The following is a 20,913-nucleotide window of genomic DNA, read 5'->3' as shown; positions in this document are numbered from 1 at the left end:
ATTTTTATAATTGTTTTTATTATTAAAGAAATTTTTATATATAAGGGCATACATCGGAATACTAGGCCGTCTGAAATTCACCTCGCTGTTAATAAATATCACTACTCTCACGGAAAGCAATTATGAATTGTCCAATAAGGAACTCCTTTTGTACTTCAAATGATTTATTTACAAGGGTTACAACTACAAGAAAAACTGAGCGAATAGTGTATAATAAATTAATGTACCTCTTACTGTTAAGAAATTATAAAACATACACTGCTTCAACTCGGTATGAAAATATTAAAACTTTATACTTAAAAAAAAAAAAAAATGCATTACAATGTAATCTAGTAAATTACATTATTTAACTGTAATTATTTCACTGTTTTCCCATATCAGTAAAAGTCTTACAGCATTTAGAAATTGTATAATTTTGTAAAATAGGTTCATTGTTTCTGGACCGTTAAAATTTCTAGGTTTTGCAGTTTCCTCAAGCCTGGGAAACCTTTTACCAAACGTTTGTTATTGGTCAAATTCATACGTTCATGACCAAAAGTCTGTTTGTTCGTGAAAGTTTCAGTTAGTTTGCTTTTTATAAAACAGAGGTTTATTTATAATAGTTTTACACAGAATTATTTAATTTCTTAATAAGATTTATCTGATATAAGTAATCGAAGTTCTTCAATTAAGATAGTTCTCGTATTAATCAGTTTTGATCTGTTCGGTAACAGTATATTTGGTGAAGATCGATTTTTTTGAATATATTGTAAACAATGCGTACGATGTTATGTTAATGAAGACGTATTACTTTTTTTTAATGTACTAAACGCTTTAGGTCTTTTTTTCCGCTGGGTGTAATATTTTTTTATGACCTCTTTCCATCCTGATTTGCATTTTTTACGCTTTGTTATTTCTTATTAAAACAACTAGCAATCTTCTCGGAAATTATCCTCAACAAAGTTTTGCAAAATGTTAAAAAAAAAAGTGTTTTTCTTCTTTCCAAAGTATTTAGCACAGCCCCACAGTTGTGAACGGTGACGTACTTTTCAACAAATGCAGTGTTCTTTGGTACCTTTTATGAAGATATGTTTAAGCTAATGATGAGATAAAAATAGGTAGAGTATATAAGTACAAATTTAGGCAATGTTAATTCCTATAAAGTGGTAATTTTAGCTGGTGAATACCCATCGGTTTATTTTTATAGTTAATTAGACGATTAAATAAATACGTCTGTTTTATAAACAAATAATCACTCTGACGGAATCTTTCTTCCAAGTATGGAAGAAGTGCCTGAAGACAGTAGTAATGAAAATTAGAATTTTATTATTTTTAAACACTAATAATCATTGGGTTTAAAAAAAGATTTAGAAGCAATAGTATAGTAACAGATTATAATGTGCAATTTTTTTTTATCAACTAATAGTAAAGTAAGTAAAATGTAAAATAACTGCTACTTATAAATATTTAAAAAAAATTACAAATAATCGTTAAACGATTAAAAAATTACACAAGCATTGTTTTATTCGTCTATATTATTAGGTTAAAGGATTTTATGCGTTTCTTATAAATGTAGGCAAAATAAGGTTTCATATTTTAAATAGAACAAATCTAAGTAATTTACAACTTATTTAAATTGTATATTAAGTTTTAAACAAATTTTTAATTTCATCATGCAGTTTTTTATTTTAAAAAAACTATTAATAACTCATTAGCAATTTGTTTTTTTAATTATCAATATTTCAGAAAATGACAAAATGTATCTTTAATTCTAAACAGAGAATTTCAGTCTATTGTGAAGGAAATTGCACGGGTTTTGCATTGTCTGTAGTTAAGAAGATTGGACTACCGTTATCTCTCTGCACAGCAAGCCCCTGGGTTAATGACCCCCCTTCCCATTCCTAATCAGTAATCACATTTGTTACTTTAACTATTACCTACTACCAACGTACTATTATCATTATTACTACTAATAATATTGTTTTAATAACAATGTCGATAACAGAATTATAGTTATTAATTGTTATAAACAACAGTTAATTATGTAATCGTGTGCCTATTATTATGGATATTGTTATAATTATCGATAGTGAAAAATTAACGACGTTTATGACTAATTTATATAATTTCTGATAATAGTTATTATTGCTGTATTTGAACGTGTAGAATTTAAATACATAAATTCCAAGATAAATAAATTCATTATTTGCATCAATACTTCGAGTAAAATTTATTTATTACGTAGGTGAATTTCTTATAAGTAAATTTAAATTACCAGTACATTATTTATTAACTGAAATGTTTATTTGAATTCTTTTCATTTATTTTTCAACATATTTTATCCACGTTTGCTTATCTTTAAGCGGAATTTTAAGGTAATTAAAAATAACTGTCTTTGTTTCTGTTTAAATTCCTACGTTTTCATGCCACAATGAAACATTTTACGTAATGAGAAGTTGGAAAAAATTGTTATTTTTTCTTTAAATCTCTGGTTCCTGCATTTAAACTTTATATAACAGATTTTTTTCGATTAAAATGTACGTAATTAAATTTATTAAAACTTTTATTATCATTAGTTTTAAGTGTATTTTTGAATTGATTTAAATAATGCAAAAAATATGTGATATTTTTCCTCATATCTAGCTTTATTGTAATAAAAATGAGGAAAAGAGACCAAGAAAACAGAACAAATAAATATTAATCATGTATTAATTAAGTCAGAAAGAGGTAGATATGCTCTCCGTGGATATTTAAAGGTATTTTTGCTATGACAGTTATATGATACTAAACTGTATCACATTTAGTAGGAAGTTATATTGGATTATACATGTATATTTTACTGTATATAGTAACGAAGACCCTGGTAAAACCCTGATTAGAATAGAGGAATACACGGTTAAAAAAACTTTTATTTTTGATCTTACTTAGCTTATGCAGGAAGTAACATGACGTGATATTTTTCGTCATAGTAGAAGACGTCAATAGAAATTATTTCAGCAAATTCGTATACGTTAGGCAAAATTATAGAAAATTCATTTTTTTCTTGTTGTAATAGCATCGTTTAAAACTTTATGTACAATTGAATTGGTTGGGTCTGTAAAAAATTCATTTAATTTTATCTTAAATAAATTCATAGAAAACTCACTTAATTGGTTTTATAATTAAACTTGGAAACATAATAAAGCTTTTTCTTTTACGCCAAAATATTGAAAGTTAAAAAAATACTGTTTTTTAATTTTTTATAGATAATCTGGACTGTAAATAAACTATAACTAGTTAATACGATTTACAAAATACTTAAAGATATGATATAGTGTTATAAAATGTTTAATCAATTCTTTAAATATGTAGCAATAATTTTATGTTTTACACAAATATACATAAATTATATTTAATTTTATATGAATTACTCCTCTTATATTAAAACTGATTTTGGAAACATTTAAAAATAGTTTATAATTCAGCATAACATTTTTGAAAAAAATATTTTGAATCAGTCATTAACTATACAGACTTTTGTTTCTTAACCAGCAGTTAGTTCAGAAGTAGTGTAATTTTGAGGTTAAGAGTTCTGTTAACATTATTTGCCATTAGTTTTCATTTTCAAATAACATAATAAATTTACAATAATGATCTATTTATTTATTTTTTTAATATCAACATTTAAAACTTAAGTTTTCTAAAAGTATCGTTAAAAAGATTTATTACAGCATGAAACATTTCTTTAAAACACACCATATCAATTTTACATCTAGGCTAAAAAATGAAATAATTGCCGTATTTCATTTTTGTCAAATACGATCAAGGTGCAGTAACATTTAATTATAAGTCCATATAACCAGTTTCTTATCGTATTAACTTTTCTTAATTGTTACGAATAAGTAACAATTAAGAATAACAATTTATTTTTAAATAAAGATAACAAATCTTAATTTATAAAAATATCTGTCTAAGTAATTCATATTTATGAGTATTAGGATTCATCTCTTAAAACAATCCATTTTTGTATCTTGCGAACAGTTCCGACTTCATCAGGGAGCCGCAAGAGTTAGCATTACATTTCAGCTGGGATTAGACGTAGGCATAGTAAATACTTAATAATGTTGACGAATTTACCAATTTGTTAAGTCGTTCAAAGCAATAACAATATAGTTTGATTTTGACACCCCCTTCCCCCCACCATTCAGTTTATCATTCAATATGACTAGGCTAGCGGAACATTCTTAAAACGTCGCTTAGAAATATGAAAAAACGATCAGCATCATTCTAATAGCTAATTTTGATCTTACTTTATGTTTTTTAGAGTGATGAATCTGAATATGAAGCTTATTTTGATCTAGAATTAGGGAAAAATTGTCAAAATTTACATTTTAGCCAAAAATGAAAAAAAATATTTTTTCATGATGTTTTTATGTTTAACTCGCTGTATCTCAGCTGGATATTAATATTTCTTACCGAAATTTTAACGGTATGATTTTCAAGCGATTCGTCGAAAAAAAAAGACCAAAGTGATATTTTCAAAGCATTTTCCGGCTGTTAAGATTTTTTGAAAATTTTAGGTGCGTTCTCACGAGTTAGTACATTCAATTGCAATAGTTGAGGGACGAAGGAATTCTGAGTTTTAACCCATACAGTATCAAAATTTTAGACATTATGAAGTTTTTCACAACGTTACAGCTCTTAATATACCATAGAAATAAGGTATAGAAATTTAAAGTACACCGCACGTAACGTGGGCGGTGGGCGCTTGATCTGCCTCTCGCACCAGCTACTTGCGCACGCGTGCCGAGTGATTACAAAAAATATATAATACTGAATACTTTGTTTTAAGGTATTTTTTATGTATTGCTAATCACACTGTTTAATTACAATATATACACTATTATATCTAAATATAACTTATACATTTAAATAAACGACAAACGGTCATAAAATTCATACCTCCCGAAACGGTGTATCAAAGAGCTCTAGCTGTTTCCATACATAGATTAGACGTTGATTTGGAATCGGTTTTTCAGTTTTCCGCTTACAGTGTTACCTTCACCGCTTTTCAAACCTGACGGGCACAGAACTACAGAAAAAGCAGATTTCATGCACGGCATCGAACGAGAAATTCAGTCATCTATTCTTACTAAGTTACTGTATCAGAAGAACCAAATGTTGTTATCATCGCTGAATTGCAAGTTGTAATTTCAAGAATGTTTGATAATTTTAATAGGTTGGGAAAAACAATTTTTCCAGGTATTATTGGCCGCTTACAGCATGCCGATGAAATCTTGTTTTTGATAGATACGATGATGATTCGCCTAGTCCTAAACAAGAAGAGAGAAACCCCTGTGGCATAGATGGTAAAGCCTATGATATCGACTTTTGAAGAGTTTAAAAACGACTCTATCAAACAAAGAAAATAAATCCAGTTTAACTAAATTTTTGTGTACCTGCGTAGAAGAAAACTTACCTTCTCATCGCTTTCATTATTAGCAATCAAATGTGCTGCTTAGATAGTATTTTTCAGTGTAACCGCATAGATGCAGATACATGTTTAATACTTCATGTAAAGTGCATTCAATCTAGAATACCTGAGAAACAACACATTATAGTTGAATCACCTGATACTGATGTATTTCTTTTGTCGATAAGTAACTATCAACAATTTAAAAACAAACTTCAAATTTGGTTTTATGCTGGGAAAGTTTCCGCTTATACAGATTTTAGAAGATACATTCCTATTCATTGAATAGCAGAAGAACTCTCCTTTAATTTCTTCACTGATATCTGCACTCGTCCTTACTAGTTGTGATACCACATCAAGAAGTTGTAAACATCTCACTAACTTTTTTTTTCTTTTAACGTTGACTTGTTTTAACTATTGACAATCACCTGTTTGAACATTATAATTTTAAATTTTATTTCCATTTTAATTCTTATTTATAAAAAATGATATGCACAACTATAAAATGCATAATTAATCAGTAATCCCTGATGATGGAGGAATAGTCTGAAAGCGCTTGGATAATTAATACTTACAATTGTTGGTAAGTGAAAACTCTATTTTTATATATATTTCAAAATTTAAAATTTCGTTTTGAATTCATGATTTTTTTAAAAATATAAATTCAATTTTATTAAAATAATAATTTTACAAATAGATATACAAAGTTCCATTCTCTAGCATACTTAGAGCAACGTATAAGCTCCACAGCCAAAGATAATAATAGATTAATGAGTTTTAAAGTATAGCCTAATTTAAATATAATCGATCTAAACTTCGTCATATCCAGTTAAATTCATATTAATAATCATTACATACAAGACGGTGTGTGGTTCGATTCATCAACATTAATACAAAACCTTGATCGTGTTGTATAAATTTTGAACATTATTCTATTATTCGTTCTATGTTAATTCTATTTATTCTAATTTAGAAAACAAAACACTACTGTCCTGAATACTGGCAACCCATTTCTCCACCTCTTTAATGAAGATATTTTAAACAGCTATACTCTATATACAATTGTCTAACATGTTATAACTATTAGGTCCTAAATTGACAAATGATTTTCGAAACCGTTCTTTAAATACAGCCGGGGATTTGTGAATTTTCTGCATCCATACTTCTTCTATTGTATACATTATTTATTTTATGATTTTTACAAGTATTGAAAAATACTCTTAACACTTCGTGTATGTATAGATTCTTTCCGGTAAAATAATCAGTCTTTTGAAGTGAAAATTCCAAACTTCGTCACTCAACTTTTGCAATGAATGTGTTAACTTCTGAAAACACCTAAAATTAAAAAAAAATCATAAGTCGAAAAATGCTTTGGAAAATTCGCTCTGGTTTTGTTTTTGAAGAATCGCTTGAAAATTATACCGTTAAAATTTCGTTAAGAAACATCAATATCCAGTTGAGATACAGCGAGTTAAATACAAAAAATCATGAAAAAATATATTTTTCATTTTTAGCTAAAACGTCCATTTTGACAGTGTTCCCCAATCTCAGATCAAAATAAACATCGTACTCAGATTCAACACCATCAAAAACGTAAAGTATTGTGGAAATTAGCGATTACGAAGGTGCTGATCGGTACTATGTCATTTTGGGGGTAGTTCCCGTCCCGCTAGCCTAGACATAGAGATGTTTCATACTATAGATAACAAAAATACTCTTGGTGATGCTATTAGCATCACCAAGAGTATGTGCTAATGGTGATGCTATTAGCGCAATAATTAATGTTACGTCAACGATTAAAAAAACGAATTAATTTTTGAACATAAAATTTTATAATCTCTTAGAATAATTATTATTGGTTATAGATGCAGTCGATAGCTTCTGCCAAGAGGGTTATAATGAACGATTTGGTATTTTAAAATCATTAAAAACAATCATAAGGGAATAAGAGGACTTTCCCAGTGACAATTTGTGTTCTACATTTTTGTGTGAGGTCCTACATCGTGCATGAATGTTCTTATGTAAAGATGAAATTTCAACTATCGATTAATGCCAGCTATTATGTCCTTAACCAGCTGTTATCAGATCCACCAATAGCGTAGTAAGAAGTCCGGTATTACAAAATACGGAAATCAATATGAAATTACTTTAATAATAAATATATATCGACCTCCTGGTATTAAAGTACATTTACAAAGAACCTTCCTAAAAATTTCCTATTACAAGTCTTCACACAGAATCTCTTTACGACCTATAATTTAAATGCAAATCACGATTCGTGTACATATGGTGTGTGAGTCACATTTTAATCCTTATAGGATCAATGAGAAATTGTACCGATATACCTCCTTATACCCTTGTACGGTTCAATGCCCGATCTTTCTGAAAACACCAGGTAATTGAGCCAGCAGCCTATCAATGGCATTTGTATCACAAATTATTCTACGTGTTCGTTAAGAGGGGGTAAAACCCTGAGATAGATCCTCCTAGATATGAAAGGCAGAAGACTCCCTGGTTTCACTGCATAAGTCTACTCGTAATTAGTGCATAAATCCGGGGAAATTTCTTGCATTGTTGTCGCCAAGAAAAATAAATTTTCAGTTGTTAACAGTCTTCTCGACTTAACGACATTGAAGCTGTCAGGTTTTCTCTTCTGAGTGGGAATAAGATCCGATGAAAATATAATCACAACTAAGCCAAACAAATTTAAACTGTTTGACAAGTGATAGAAGTTTCTACAACGGGATAATTTTCGGCACTTTCAAGAGAATTTCATCTATCTCTATTGTTTATAGAAGAAGACAAATCTAATTCTTATTTCATTCTCATCAAGTACGTTGAAGACCTGTATGAATTCAACCGAAGCTATTATCTTTCTCCCATTCCAGTCAGAAAATTTCAAGTTTGAGTTTTTCATTTTATAACATACAAATGACAAAAAAATTGATACTTAACGAAATATATTTACATTAGAAAAAAAGGTACTAATGACTAAAATTAAAAAAAAAACTGAACTCTAAAAACAGATCATACTAAAATAACGTGAAAATACAATCATATAAAGTAAAATTTTTACCGTAAATAATAGTAGAAAAATTAGGGGAAAACTTGAATGAATAAAAAACTCAAAATATTTTGTGCTTGAAGATTGATAATATTAAATACAGAAACCGGAAATGAAGGAATGACTCATCCACAGATTGATATTTACGAACAGTTCGGAATCCAAACTTTGACAGAATCAAGTTACAAATAGATCCCATCAATCGGAAGAGAATACTTTGTAGAGAATTACAGCTAGAACGACCAGAAAATATTTTAAACCGCTTATTTCCTGTGGATATAATTCAAATTCAATGAATCTTGATCGACGTCAACTTTCTACTTTAAAATGTTCACACCTGATTTAGCTTTAAAGAACGATAAAATAGAAAAGAATTATATCAAATAAAAAATCATATTTTTATCGTGTTTTAATCTTTTTAATACTTTATATTGGTTTATGTAATAAATAGAAAATGCGTTTAAAACCTGTGAAAAGTAATGTTGAGTATTACTCTGTAAGAAACGATTATTCGAATATGATTAAACGAATAAACGAATATTCCAAAATATTCGGTGTTCTAAATTTTCCACTAAGGAGCTAAAAGACGAATTCTCATCGTTTTCAGAAAATATGATCTGATTACTAACGAGGCTAACGCAAGGTAAATCTATGAAGTATAGTGCAATGAATAATAGACCTACCTACGAGTAATGTCTCGTAAAATAACGTCGTTTTTGAAAGAAAATCGATTGTTATATAAATACCTGTGTAGTGTTTTCGTGTGCGTTTACAAGTCTGTGAACATTTTGAATGTGTTTGAATGTGAATTCACGCGCGCACGCGTTGTAACCTAATTATGGGTAGGAAGGAAAGATTTTATATTTTTGTCGATATTTTGTGTTTCTTATTCTACCCAACCTCTTTATCACTGACTGAATGAACTAAGGTTCTCGTTTTACGATATTTTGCCATTATTTATTCTATTCTGTTTTATTTCTATATATTACTTTTTGTTTATTCGTATTAACCATAAATTGTTCGAATATTTAAAACATAAACCGTACAAATTTACCTAATCGTTATGTTCCTAGTCATTCTATTTAAATTTTTCAAAAAACTTATTTTAGTAGAGAAAACTTTGTACGTTTCTTAAACGCTTTTATCTTTTCAAAAAATTCATATATTAAAAATTAGTTAAACTAAAGGTAATCGTGCAGCATGTGCTTTATATCATCACAAACAATTTAAAAAAAGGATTAATCTGAAATTATGAAACTGGAGGAAATTAATTATTTAGCTTCTTATAAGAACAATGCTGATATTTTAAAATTCAGATAATAATAGGTAGTCTAAAAAGTATTGAGCCTTTTGCGCACGAGAGAACGTTAGCGTATTGTGGAAAAAAAGAGGACTGGCATGATATCATGCAAGCTGTCATGACATCGCTAATGACTCAAACATCCATCACCAAACAGTATTAAACCATTTAGAGAAAACCGGGCTATAAAAAAAAGCTCGAAGTTTGGTGCCGCTTGACCTGACTCAGAAAAATTTACTCGATGGAATTTCTGTCAGCGAATCTCTATTAAAAGGTAATGAAATCGAGCCATTTCTGAAGCGGTTGATCACAGGCGATGAAAAGTGGATAACATACGGCCAAAATGTGCAAAAAAGATCGTGCTCGAAGCGAGGAAAAACTCCACAATCTGTGGCAAAGCCCACACTGACGCCCAGGAAGGTTATGCTGCGAGTTTGATGGGACTGGAAAGGCATCGTGCATCACGAGCTGCTGCCGCCCGGCAGAACGGCTTGATCTTGCTCTTGCGTACTTTGTTTTGTTATGTTGTTTTTGTTTTGTTAGTGTTGCATCGGTTTTGGTTGCTTTGTTATTAGTTTTATTTTCGTGTTTTTGTTTTGGTGTTTTTCCGCTTTGCGTCGGTGTGAACTCACTCTACCCTTCGGTAGGTAGGTGATTCAGTTTCTTTGACGACTATAGTTTTCAGTCTTGCTTGAGACTAGAGATGTGTTTTGTTACTTTTAGTGGTCGTTACACTGATGGGAATGTCGCTTGTGGCATCGCATCGGTGATATTCTGGGCCAAGGCGACTGAGAGATGTCATATGCCGAGGTTTATAAGATGACCTCCGGAGGGTGTCTTCCCTTAGGGAATCAGGATGGGAAATTTTAATATATCCATTATATAGTCCGGACCTGGCACCATCAGACTATCATTTGTTTCGGTCTCTGAAAAACTCTAAATGGTGTTAAGTTAGTTTCAGAAGAGACCTGTGAAAACCCCGTGTCACAATTTTTTGACAAAAAACAACAGAAGTTCTATACCGATGGGATTATGATGTTGCCGGAAAAATGGCAAAAGATCTTCGAAAAAATGATAATGTGGTCTCATAATGTTATTTTCCAATAACAATAAATGTATTCACTATTTTATCCTCCAAAGGCTCAATACGTTTTAGACAACCTGATATTTCGACTTTTTGTAATAATTAAGTTTAAGGTTATTCTGTTCTTAGTGAAATTTTCAAGGGTAATGTTTTTTTTTTTATAAAGAGATTTATACTTCAATTATTTATTTTTTCATTACCCAACTACCTGGTGTGTTAGTCCAATTCTATACATTTTCTTTGGTTTTCGAGTCATAATTTAATTAAATATTCATTTTTTTGAGAGTATGATAAATATTTTAAAGAAAAAACGTTTTGAAATTAAGTTTTACAACTTTTATCGATAAAAATTAGGAAATGGAATTATTTAGAATAAAATTTTGTTAAGAAAATTGAAATTAAAAAAAAAACAATGACTAAATTCTTATAAATTACCGGATGAAAATAAATTAAGAATAAAAAAACAAATAAACTAAATACCTATTTATTATGAAATGATTCATTTGAAATGTTATGAAATGATTTGATTCTGTTCTACCAATCGTTCTACCTTTTACAAGTTGAAAATATCTTACACCTTCAGAACATGCAAACGTAATATGCAATAAAGTCGATCATAATTAATTACAAAGTTATGAAAGTTATTTTGAATTGAACTTTCTTACACTTATTTGCATCCTTCCTGGAACACTTACTATATGTATTATTGTAATCTTATTTTAATTTCAACTTGATATGTATCATCACTACTTTTCATGACTTAAATGGAGAACAGAATTTTACGTTGATCGATAGTCTACTAATCAATCAACTATTAAATTAGCTGGAGTGAAATCCGATGTATAATTAATTATCAAATAATTTGAAATATGGTCTCGCTAATAAACCCACTGTAGATATTCCAACTTATAGATATATTATGTTACATTTTGACATCAGCCTAATAATGATCATATCATGTTGAACATAGGCAATTAACATGTAGTATATGCTTCATGTTCTCCGTATGCTCTATTCAGATATTTAGTTTCATTATAAATTTTATATATATATACTCTTATATTTAATAGTAAATCAACTTTTAACCATCAACAAAATTACTTTAAGTTGTCCATTTTAGTTATATCTTTGGAACTAATGTTAACAACCCGTTTATTGCTTAAAAACAGGTTAGAGACCTAAAAAGTAGTTTAAGAAAAGTTCTTTAGTCTTGTTAATAAAAATTTTATGTGTCTAATTTTTAACCACACAATTGTGGTTATTCAATTAACCACACATCTCAGGAATGGTCGAATTGAGACTGTACAAGACTACACTTCATTTACACTCATTCATCCACTGAAGTATTATCTGAAAGGTAATTACCGGAGGCTAAACAGGAAAAAGAAAGAAGTATAAGATTGATTACTATACGAATCTGGCTTGTTATCGGCATACCGTGTTACATTCTCCTCGTATTTATTGCATGCTGGTTACTATTTTTTCACTTAATTCAAATTATTCGAGAAATTCTTCTTTTTAAGACTATTTTAAACAACCTGAAAACTCTTGTTTTGTGCGGAAACAAACTGTTTAACCTGCACACAAACAAGTTGATTTTGGGATGTAAGTTGTAATGATAAGAAGGAATCCAAAGTAATGTACACATCTCGAATCCTCTATCGCGATGATTTCATTTATTCTCAATTTATTTTTATTTATTCCCGATTTATTTTTATTTACTCGAATAATGGCTTCATTAATCGTTAATATGTTCTTCTTGTACATCTTATAATCATTCCTCAATTCCTTTTTTACGGTTAGAAGGAACTGGATTCTTTTTGGATCTTATATTGTTGTATGGAGTATTGCTCATAATAATAACTGGATTATTTTTTAATTTTGCTTGAAATTTTGTTGAATAATTGTGCAATCGCTACACCATTCAATTAATTATTTTATATATATATATCTGCTAATTTTTTTGGCCGAAATAACCATAAATTACCTTCCAAAAATCCATTTGGATTTTTGGAAGGTAATTACAATAGAACCCAGTTCTATTGTAGAACTGGGTTAAAATATAAAATAAAAAAATTAAATAATTTGAAAAACTTAAAATTAAACTGTTTAGATAGTTTTTAAATAATAATTTAAATATTACATGAGATACATAATACAATACGTTAATAAATAGTCTATATGTTTTGCATTCAATCAAGTTTCATTTAAATAATCTATTATCCTAGATTTATTTCTGTAATGATTTGCTCATCGTAGGTTTTTTCTAGACACATATACAAATTGTGTGGTTATTAACCATAACTGTGGTTATTAATCCAGTTCCTTCTAACCGTAAAAAAGGAATTGAGGAGTGATTATAAGATGTACAAGAAAAACATATTAACGATTAATGAAGCCATTATTCGAGTAAATAAAAATAAATCGGGAATAAATAAAAATAAATTGCGAATAAATAAAATCATCGCGATAGAGGATTCGGATGTGTACATTACTTTGGATTCCTTCTTGTCATTACAACTTATATCCCAAAATCAACTTGTTTGTGTGCAGGTTAAACAGTTTGTTTCCGCACAAAAAAAAAGTTTTCAGGTTGTTTAAAATAGTCTTAAAAAGAAGAATTTCCCGAATAATTTGAATTAAGTGAAAAAATAGTAACCAGCATGCAATAAATACGAGGAGAACGTAACACGGTATGCCGATAACAATCCAGATTCGTATAGTAATCAATCTTATACTTCTTCCTTTTTCTTGTTTAGCCTCCGGTAATTACCTTTCAGATAATACTTCAGTGGATGAATGAGTGTAAATAAAGTGTAGTCTTCTACAGTCTCAGTTCGACCATTCCTGAGATGTGTGGTTAATTGAAACCCAATCACCACCAATGAACACCGGTATCCACGATCTAGTATTCAAATCCGTTTAAGAATAACTGACTCTAATTGCACTTGAACGCTGGAACTCTATACTTCCAATTCAGCTGATTTGGGAAGACGCGTTCACCACTAGACCAACCCGATGGGTAAATCAATCTCATACTGAATTAAACGAAACCAACTCAATAAATAGCAATTCATCCGGAATTGTAGAACTGGGTTAAAATATAAGATAAAAAAAATTAAATAATTTGAAAAACTTAAAATTAAACTGTTTAGATAGTTTTTAAATAATAATTTAAATATTACATGAGATACATAATACAATACGTTAATAAATAGTCTAGCAAATTGCATCCTAGCAACATAATATAATTATGTATAAAAATGAACTTTGTTTAAAATTACTGTTTATTATTTTTTCTTTTACTCCTCTTTCAGTACTTTTTCGGAGATCTTTCATCATCAGAATTTTTAGTAAATTATTTTTTTCTTTTTAAGATATCTACATAAAATAATTCTTATTGTGGATTGAAACAAATTTTCTATTAGACAGTTATACACGGATCAATTAGTCGGTCGGTTGATTATACGAAGTAGGTGTTTATAAGATAAATTTATTCATCCTCACCGACTACTGATGACTGAAGAAAAGACTTTACAGAATAAGAAATTGACTAATTAATGCTAATTTAATTGTGAGAAATAGAGAGAAGCCTATCGTTTTGCCTGTTTTGTCACCTGATACACAACTGTTTATCTTAAAGGAGAAAATTGAGGTAAATGTTTTATAAATATTTTCGTATAGGAGTTCAGTTTAATATTTATAAAACATTACTCATATAAACATATTTTTTATTCTTTCTATACGATAAGTACTATCTAAAGTAAAGCCATTCTTTATATTTATTAAAACAAACACACAAAATTAAAAGTATGCTAATTATAAAAATGCATTAATTTTCTAATATATTCATCAAAAAGATTTGTAATGATTAAAGAAAAAAACATTAGTTCGTTTTTTTTAAATCGAATTAAAAACACAAATAGAAATTAACATGAATGTCTAATATTAGATAAATATGATAAAGAATGTACTGTAAAATTATTGTTCATTTCGATTATTATTACACAAATAGTAAAAGATGCTTGTAAATACACTTAAAGATTTTTTAATCTACTTTAATCTATTATACGGGTAACCATAATTATCATTTAACTACTTTGCACGGTGAATGAAGTTTTGATCTACCAAGCTTGTACGTATGTATGTTGGCCTGTATTTGGTCATAACTGTGGACTCCACTGACCGATAGAGAGTTCCTATTGTGGGGGAAAAGAATTATGCATTATGTATAAAACATATTTATTTATAATGCATTATAAAAGACTCTTAAATTAAAAAGAATAATATTATTTATTATTTTCTTTTGTTTAATTTAAAAATGAAATATATGTGGTATTTCAACCACGCATGACAAACCCGAGATCGCAAACGCTACTAATTTCCAAGATAGAATAAACATTAAATAATGTAGGCTAAAATATTACATGAAAAAAAATTTACTTACCTTTCCTTGGCAAGACAATTTTATTTCTAAAAATATAAAAATTCTTAAAGTATAATTCAGAGGTATATATTGGTATATATTAACTAAATGTAATTTATTTAAGTTTATTTTCCTCTTGATTGGATCTTTATTAATCTCTTGAGTTAACCAATCAACTATACAAAGTTAAATCAAAACAAAGAATGTTTGGATTCAAAGTAAACAATAAAAAAAAATGTATAAGTTTGTATAGTTGATTGGTTAACCCAAGAGATTAATAAAGGTAATATTTTTAAGTAAAATGTATCTTGTTATTATAAATATATGTTTATTTATACAGTTTTTTTTCAGTAAAACAACTATAGAACGTTACTGCAGGAGAAATATGGTTAATTTTCAATAACCTTTTCCGGGAGTCAATATTTTTTCTTTTTTTAAAAGAAAACTGTTAAAAAATGCTTATTTTCTATAAATTTATTTATGGACAACAGAAATCACACTTTTATGTTGGAATATTACATTTTTAATCTTATACTACATAAAGACAGTGTCTTTTTCGTTTGTTCCTGGTAATTGTGAAAACTATGAAACCAATCATTACGAAATTTTAACTTTACCTTTCTTATGACTCCCGGAATGCTTACCACTGTTCAAACCTCAAAAATTTCACTACTATATAAACCATAAATAATAAAAACTTATAAATAAATATTATTCTTATACTAAATTTAATGTCATTGTTTGTAAAAGATTAATTATTACTATTATCGTAATATATATACCTAATAACAAATTAGTTGATCATAAAATTAAAGGAGTGAAAATTAAACTGCTTATATATGTAATCAACTTTTGGTAGTTTGAAGAATATTGCATTTTGATATCAATGTAGACTTCTTCAGAAACTTATTATGTGCTTTTACTAAATTTAATTTCTTGCGTAATCGAGCGGCAACCTTTTTTTTTTTTTTTCACTCTATTCCCCTGGGCCGGTCCGACTGGTTGGTATTGCGCCACCCAGGGGAGTGTCTGGTAAACTCTAACGAGCCTCTCTGCCTACCGGCTGAACGTCCGGCATGGCAGGTCGGCTCGCCGGTGTCAGCTCTTTTGAGTGATTTTCTGTTTGCCCATTTGAAAACCACGACATACCTCGAATAGCCGTAACGTGGCACCGGGTCTTTTCTTACTCTTCTTCTTCATCGGAACCTATCTAAACCCTTGGAGTCCTCAGTGGATCATTGAGAACGACACACCTCAGCGTGCCGTCTCTCACCACTGAGGCTGTCCACCCTACCCTATTCTACACTAGTAACCTAGTCGCCTTTCATCTATATCCTTCTCTGTTAATACTGCTACTATAAATTCCGTAACCTTCTTCCAGTTTATTTCGCTCCTCAACATGTGCTCTAGGACCTCTGCTGGGCTCATACCTATTATGCCACAGTTCCTCCTTTTAATTGCCCACCTCTCGCAGCAGAAAAATGTGTGTTCTGCATTGTCAATTCTCTCACAGTACATACATTCTGGACCTGGCCTTCTTCCAACACGATGGAGGTACTCATTGAAATTGCCATGACCTGTAAAAAACTGCGTGATATGATAATTTAACTCACCATGTTTCCTGTCTAACCATAGTGCAAGATCTGGAATCAGCTCCTTCGTGCGTCTGGCTGGTCCATCCTCCTGCCATCTATTTTGCCATCTATGTCTAAGTCTATCTTTTGCTTCATTTGCTTCGAGGCCTTGCGCCCTCTCGACTCTATTTAGGGCCATTAAGTCTATTGGTGGCACCCCAGACAACACGCACAACGCCTCATAGGAGACCGTCCTGTAAGCTGAAACAACCCCCAGCAACAGCCTCCTATGAGTACTAACCAGTCTCTTCAAATTTCTTTTAACCCTGACTGAGTGCCACCACACTGGTACTGCATATAACATCATGGATGTCACTGTGGACGCTATCGCCCTTCGCTTAGTGGGTCTTGGAGCTCTCTGCAAAGACATTATTATATTCAAATTCTTAGTCATCTGTTCACCTTTGGCACATATGTCTATTATATGCTGGGTGAACCGGCAATTCCTCTCATAAGTCACACCCAGGTATTTAATCTTTTCGACCTCTGTTATTTGTTGGTTTCCAATTTGGATGGCCGGACGGTCTAAAATCCTCTTCCCTGTGAACATAATATATTTACATTTTTCTATTTCCAGCTGGAGTCCCCTCTCTTTCAACCAATTATCTATCGTCCGTAACGTGTTGTTAGCACTCTCTTGTACATCGACAGTTGTTTTACCCTTGATGAGTCATCGGCATAGGCAATTACTTGTACCCCATCCTGATAGTCTAGTCTTAATATCGCATCGAAGGCCAGTATCCAGAGTAAGGGTCCCAGTACAGACCCCTGTGGCACACCGCCATAAATATGAAACGTAGGCACTCACTCTGCGTCTCCACCAAGCATTCTCTATTTGAGAGGTATTCCCCTATCTGCCTTCTTAAATAAGGACTGATACCTTATTCCACTGATGCCATATTTATTGATTCCCACTTAATAGAACCGAATGTATTTTTTACATCTAAAGCTATGAATAGGGGAATACGCCTCGTTCTCCATGTGCCGCTCCTATTATCCTTAGCCCAGTCTATCACCTTTGTCGCCGCCTGTATCGTCGAACGACCCTTCATGAATCCAAACTGATTTCCACTAATGCCTATTCCTTCCTCAAGTTCCTTAAAGATTCGGCCAGCGAGCATCTTCTCCACTACCTTCGCCATGGTATTTAAAAGACTCAATGGTCTGTATAAAGGTTCTCCATTCTCATTTGTGCCTTTTGAGATAAACACCACCCTAGATTCCTTCCAGATTCCTGGAAATGACTTGTTTTCTAATCCATGGCTGGCAACATCAAGCATTTCATAAGGAATTCTCTTTATCAGCCCTTTAACGAGTGCCACTGGAATTCCGTCTGGACCCGGGCTCTTTCTATTACCCAGTTGTGCTACAGCCAAGTGCAGTTCAGAGAAGTGAAGCGTCTGGGTTCGCAATCTATAACATTTCCTGCAGTTTCTACTCTACCGGGAAATAGCTCATTAAGTTGTTGTTCTACCTGCTCATTATTTAATACGGACAGACGCCTTCCAAATCGCTTAGTGATTATTTTGTATGCCTGTCCCCAGGGGTCTCCGTCTAACTCCTCGCAGAGTCTATGCCATTGTTTTTTCTTAGACATACGAATAGCTTTGTTTAAGGCCCGTCTGGTCTCTTTATAAGCCAGAGATGCCTCCTCGTACTCCTGTCCGCCTCGCATTCTGAGTCTCTGCTTCCTTCTTCTGCGCGATTGTAGGAGCCCTTTCAGTGTTTCAATCTCCATATTCCACCAATACACTGAGTGTCTATTGGCTCTTCTGTGAGCTACTCTGCCCATTTCTTGTCTTATAACGTTAGTCAGGGCAACTGGTGTCAGATTCTCTATGTTGATAATCCTTTCGGCCGTTCTATCGATTATGATCTCGATCTGTTCCTTTGTAAAACTACTATAGGGCATTTTCTCTCTAGTCACATAGTCTGAGCCTTTTAAGGTAATCATAGTGGCATGATGGTCACTCGCCACATCATGTGGTAACACTCGCCAGTCCCAGTGTTCCCTACTCCATCTATCGTCTATGATTGTTAAGTCCAAGACTGACGAATGTCCTCTCGCCTCATATGTAGGGGTGCCATCATTTACACAATGACAGCTAATTGCCCCCATCATATCCGTAAGGATCTCACCTCTGCGATTGGTGTATGCGCTCCCTTCTGCAATCGCTTTACTATTGAAATCACCTAGAATAATGACTTTCTTCCTAGCGTTATTTACTACTCCTTGTATTATGTCTAGTCTTCTAGTAAATTCATGTATGTCACAGTTTGGAGACACATAGGCACCAATCGCTAGTGTTGAATCCGACTCCACCGCCCACATGCCTCCAGATCTGGACGTCAATCTCCATGCTATCCTGCCACTTACATCCATAATTGCCACGTCACCATTTGTAACCACCATCCAGCCTGATCTAGCAACAAGGTACTTGTTCGGCTCCGTGATTATCAGTAAATCAGCCCTCTGCTGTATGACCAGTTCACTAACCAAATCATGAGACATGGTGCTTCTGTTTGCGTTAACCATTATCACCCTAAGCATTTAAATGTTTTGAGCACCCCCAGCCTCCGGTGCGGTGTTCTTGGCTCCCACAATCCAGGCAGCTACTATGCTCCCGGCATTCAGCAATCTTGTGGTCTCTGCCTCCACAATTGAAGCAGAGATCCATTCTGTCAGGGCCCTTGCACTCATGTTTACGATGTCCAGTATTCCAGCATCTGAAGCACTTTTCCTCTGATTCCCTAATATATGCCCGACAATTTACCCAGCCAATCCTCAACCTTTGTTCCACCAGCTTACAGGCAGCCCTATACGAGATAATAACTGTAACATTTTGGGTCTCGGCGTACCCTTTTCTAATTGACGATATCTTGATGCCCTCATCAGTACCTACTCTTGCAGTAATTGCAGCAAAAATTTCTGTCTCAGTGGTGTCATATTCTACATCCCTGATGTAGGATATGGCAACCTGCGAGAACTCATCCTCACATGAGTAGATTTTTATATGCTAAATTAAGAAGTTCTTTCAGAGTAAACCATACATATAATTGGCATTGATTCGGCTTACAATTTAGTATTAATATTTTCAAAATAATAGCAGAAGCAATAAATAACATTGCTTTTTAAAGGTTTGACGGTGATATCCGTGAATATCTATCTACCGATATAGTTTTAAGCATCGATGATGAAATCCATTATCAACAAGAGTTTCTTAATACTTTCAACCACTAGGATCTCCACCTCATACACTGAAATTAAAGTTGGTTCTCCAGCTATGTTGTTACGTAACCTTTAACTTCCCAGTCTGTTTAATAGTACCGGATCACAGATCAGAGCTATGCGTAACAATATTCTAAGTTTCTTTTGCTGTTACTATTAACAAGTCGCAAGGCTAAACTATCAATCACGTTGGAGTGGATCTCCGTTCAGATTGTTTCTCCCATGGCCGATTTTATATATTATTTTCCAGAAATCTTAACGGCTAAATAATCTTGATACCGACAAGTGACAAACCAAGAAATATAATTTATACAGAAGTTTTATAGTACTCTTATTTTACATGTTTTATGAAATTTTGTTTCATTGAAAAATTGTTATTTATCAAAATTAATCTATTTTATCCGGTAATTTGAAAATAGAAATAACGGTTCAGTAGAGCATACACAATTACTAAAAAGTGATTTCGAATTTTTGAAGTTCTATACTCGTATAACGTGGGCGAAACCGCGACGAAACGTGGGCGAAACTTGAATTAATGAGAGTTTATTAAACATTATTTTTATTAGTAGCAACGACTTACTAAATGAATAGACATAATTGAAATCTAACACACTTTTCAACCAAATTCTTCATAGCGGTCTGTCTAATTAAAAAAAAAGCCCCCAGTTGCAACATCAGCTGCTATCATTGTGAATACAGCAGCACTAGTTACTGAAAATAGTTGTAAACATTGATTTTGAATACG

General features: G+C 31.7%; 1 protein-coding gene across 1 annotated transcript in view; it reads right to left on the bottom strand.

Moving 5' to 3' along the window:
- The window catches only part of LOC142322605 (uncharacterized), a 38,263-nt gene extending 18,812 nt beyond the window's left edge, over positions 1-19,451 (bottom strand). The window contains exons 1-2 of the mRNA XM_075361681.1: positions 18,539-19,451; positions 15,327-15,352 (exon numbers count right to left, since the gene is read on the bottom strand). Of these exons, the coding sequence (XP_075217796.1) occupies positions 15,327-15,352; positions 18,539-19,451 (939 nt within the window). The remainder of the gene's footprint in view (positions 1-15,326; positions 15,353-18,538) is intronic.
- Between the last annotated feature and the right edge of the window lie 1,462 nt (positions 19,452-20,913).

Source organism: Lycorma delicatula, chromosome 4, assembly GCF_047948215.1.
Source record: "Lycorma delicatula isolate Av1 chromosome 4, ASM4794821v1, whole genome shotgun sequence".
NCBI classification, from domain to species: Eukaryota; Metazoa; Arthropoda; class Insecta; order Hemiptera; family Fulgoridae; genus Lycorma; species Lycorma delicatula.
This window is presented reverse-complemented; position numbering and strand designations above follow the sequence as displayed.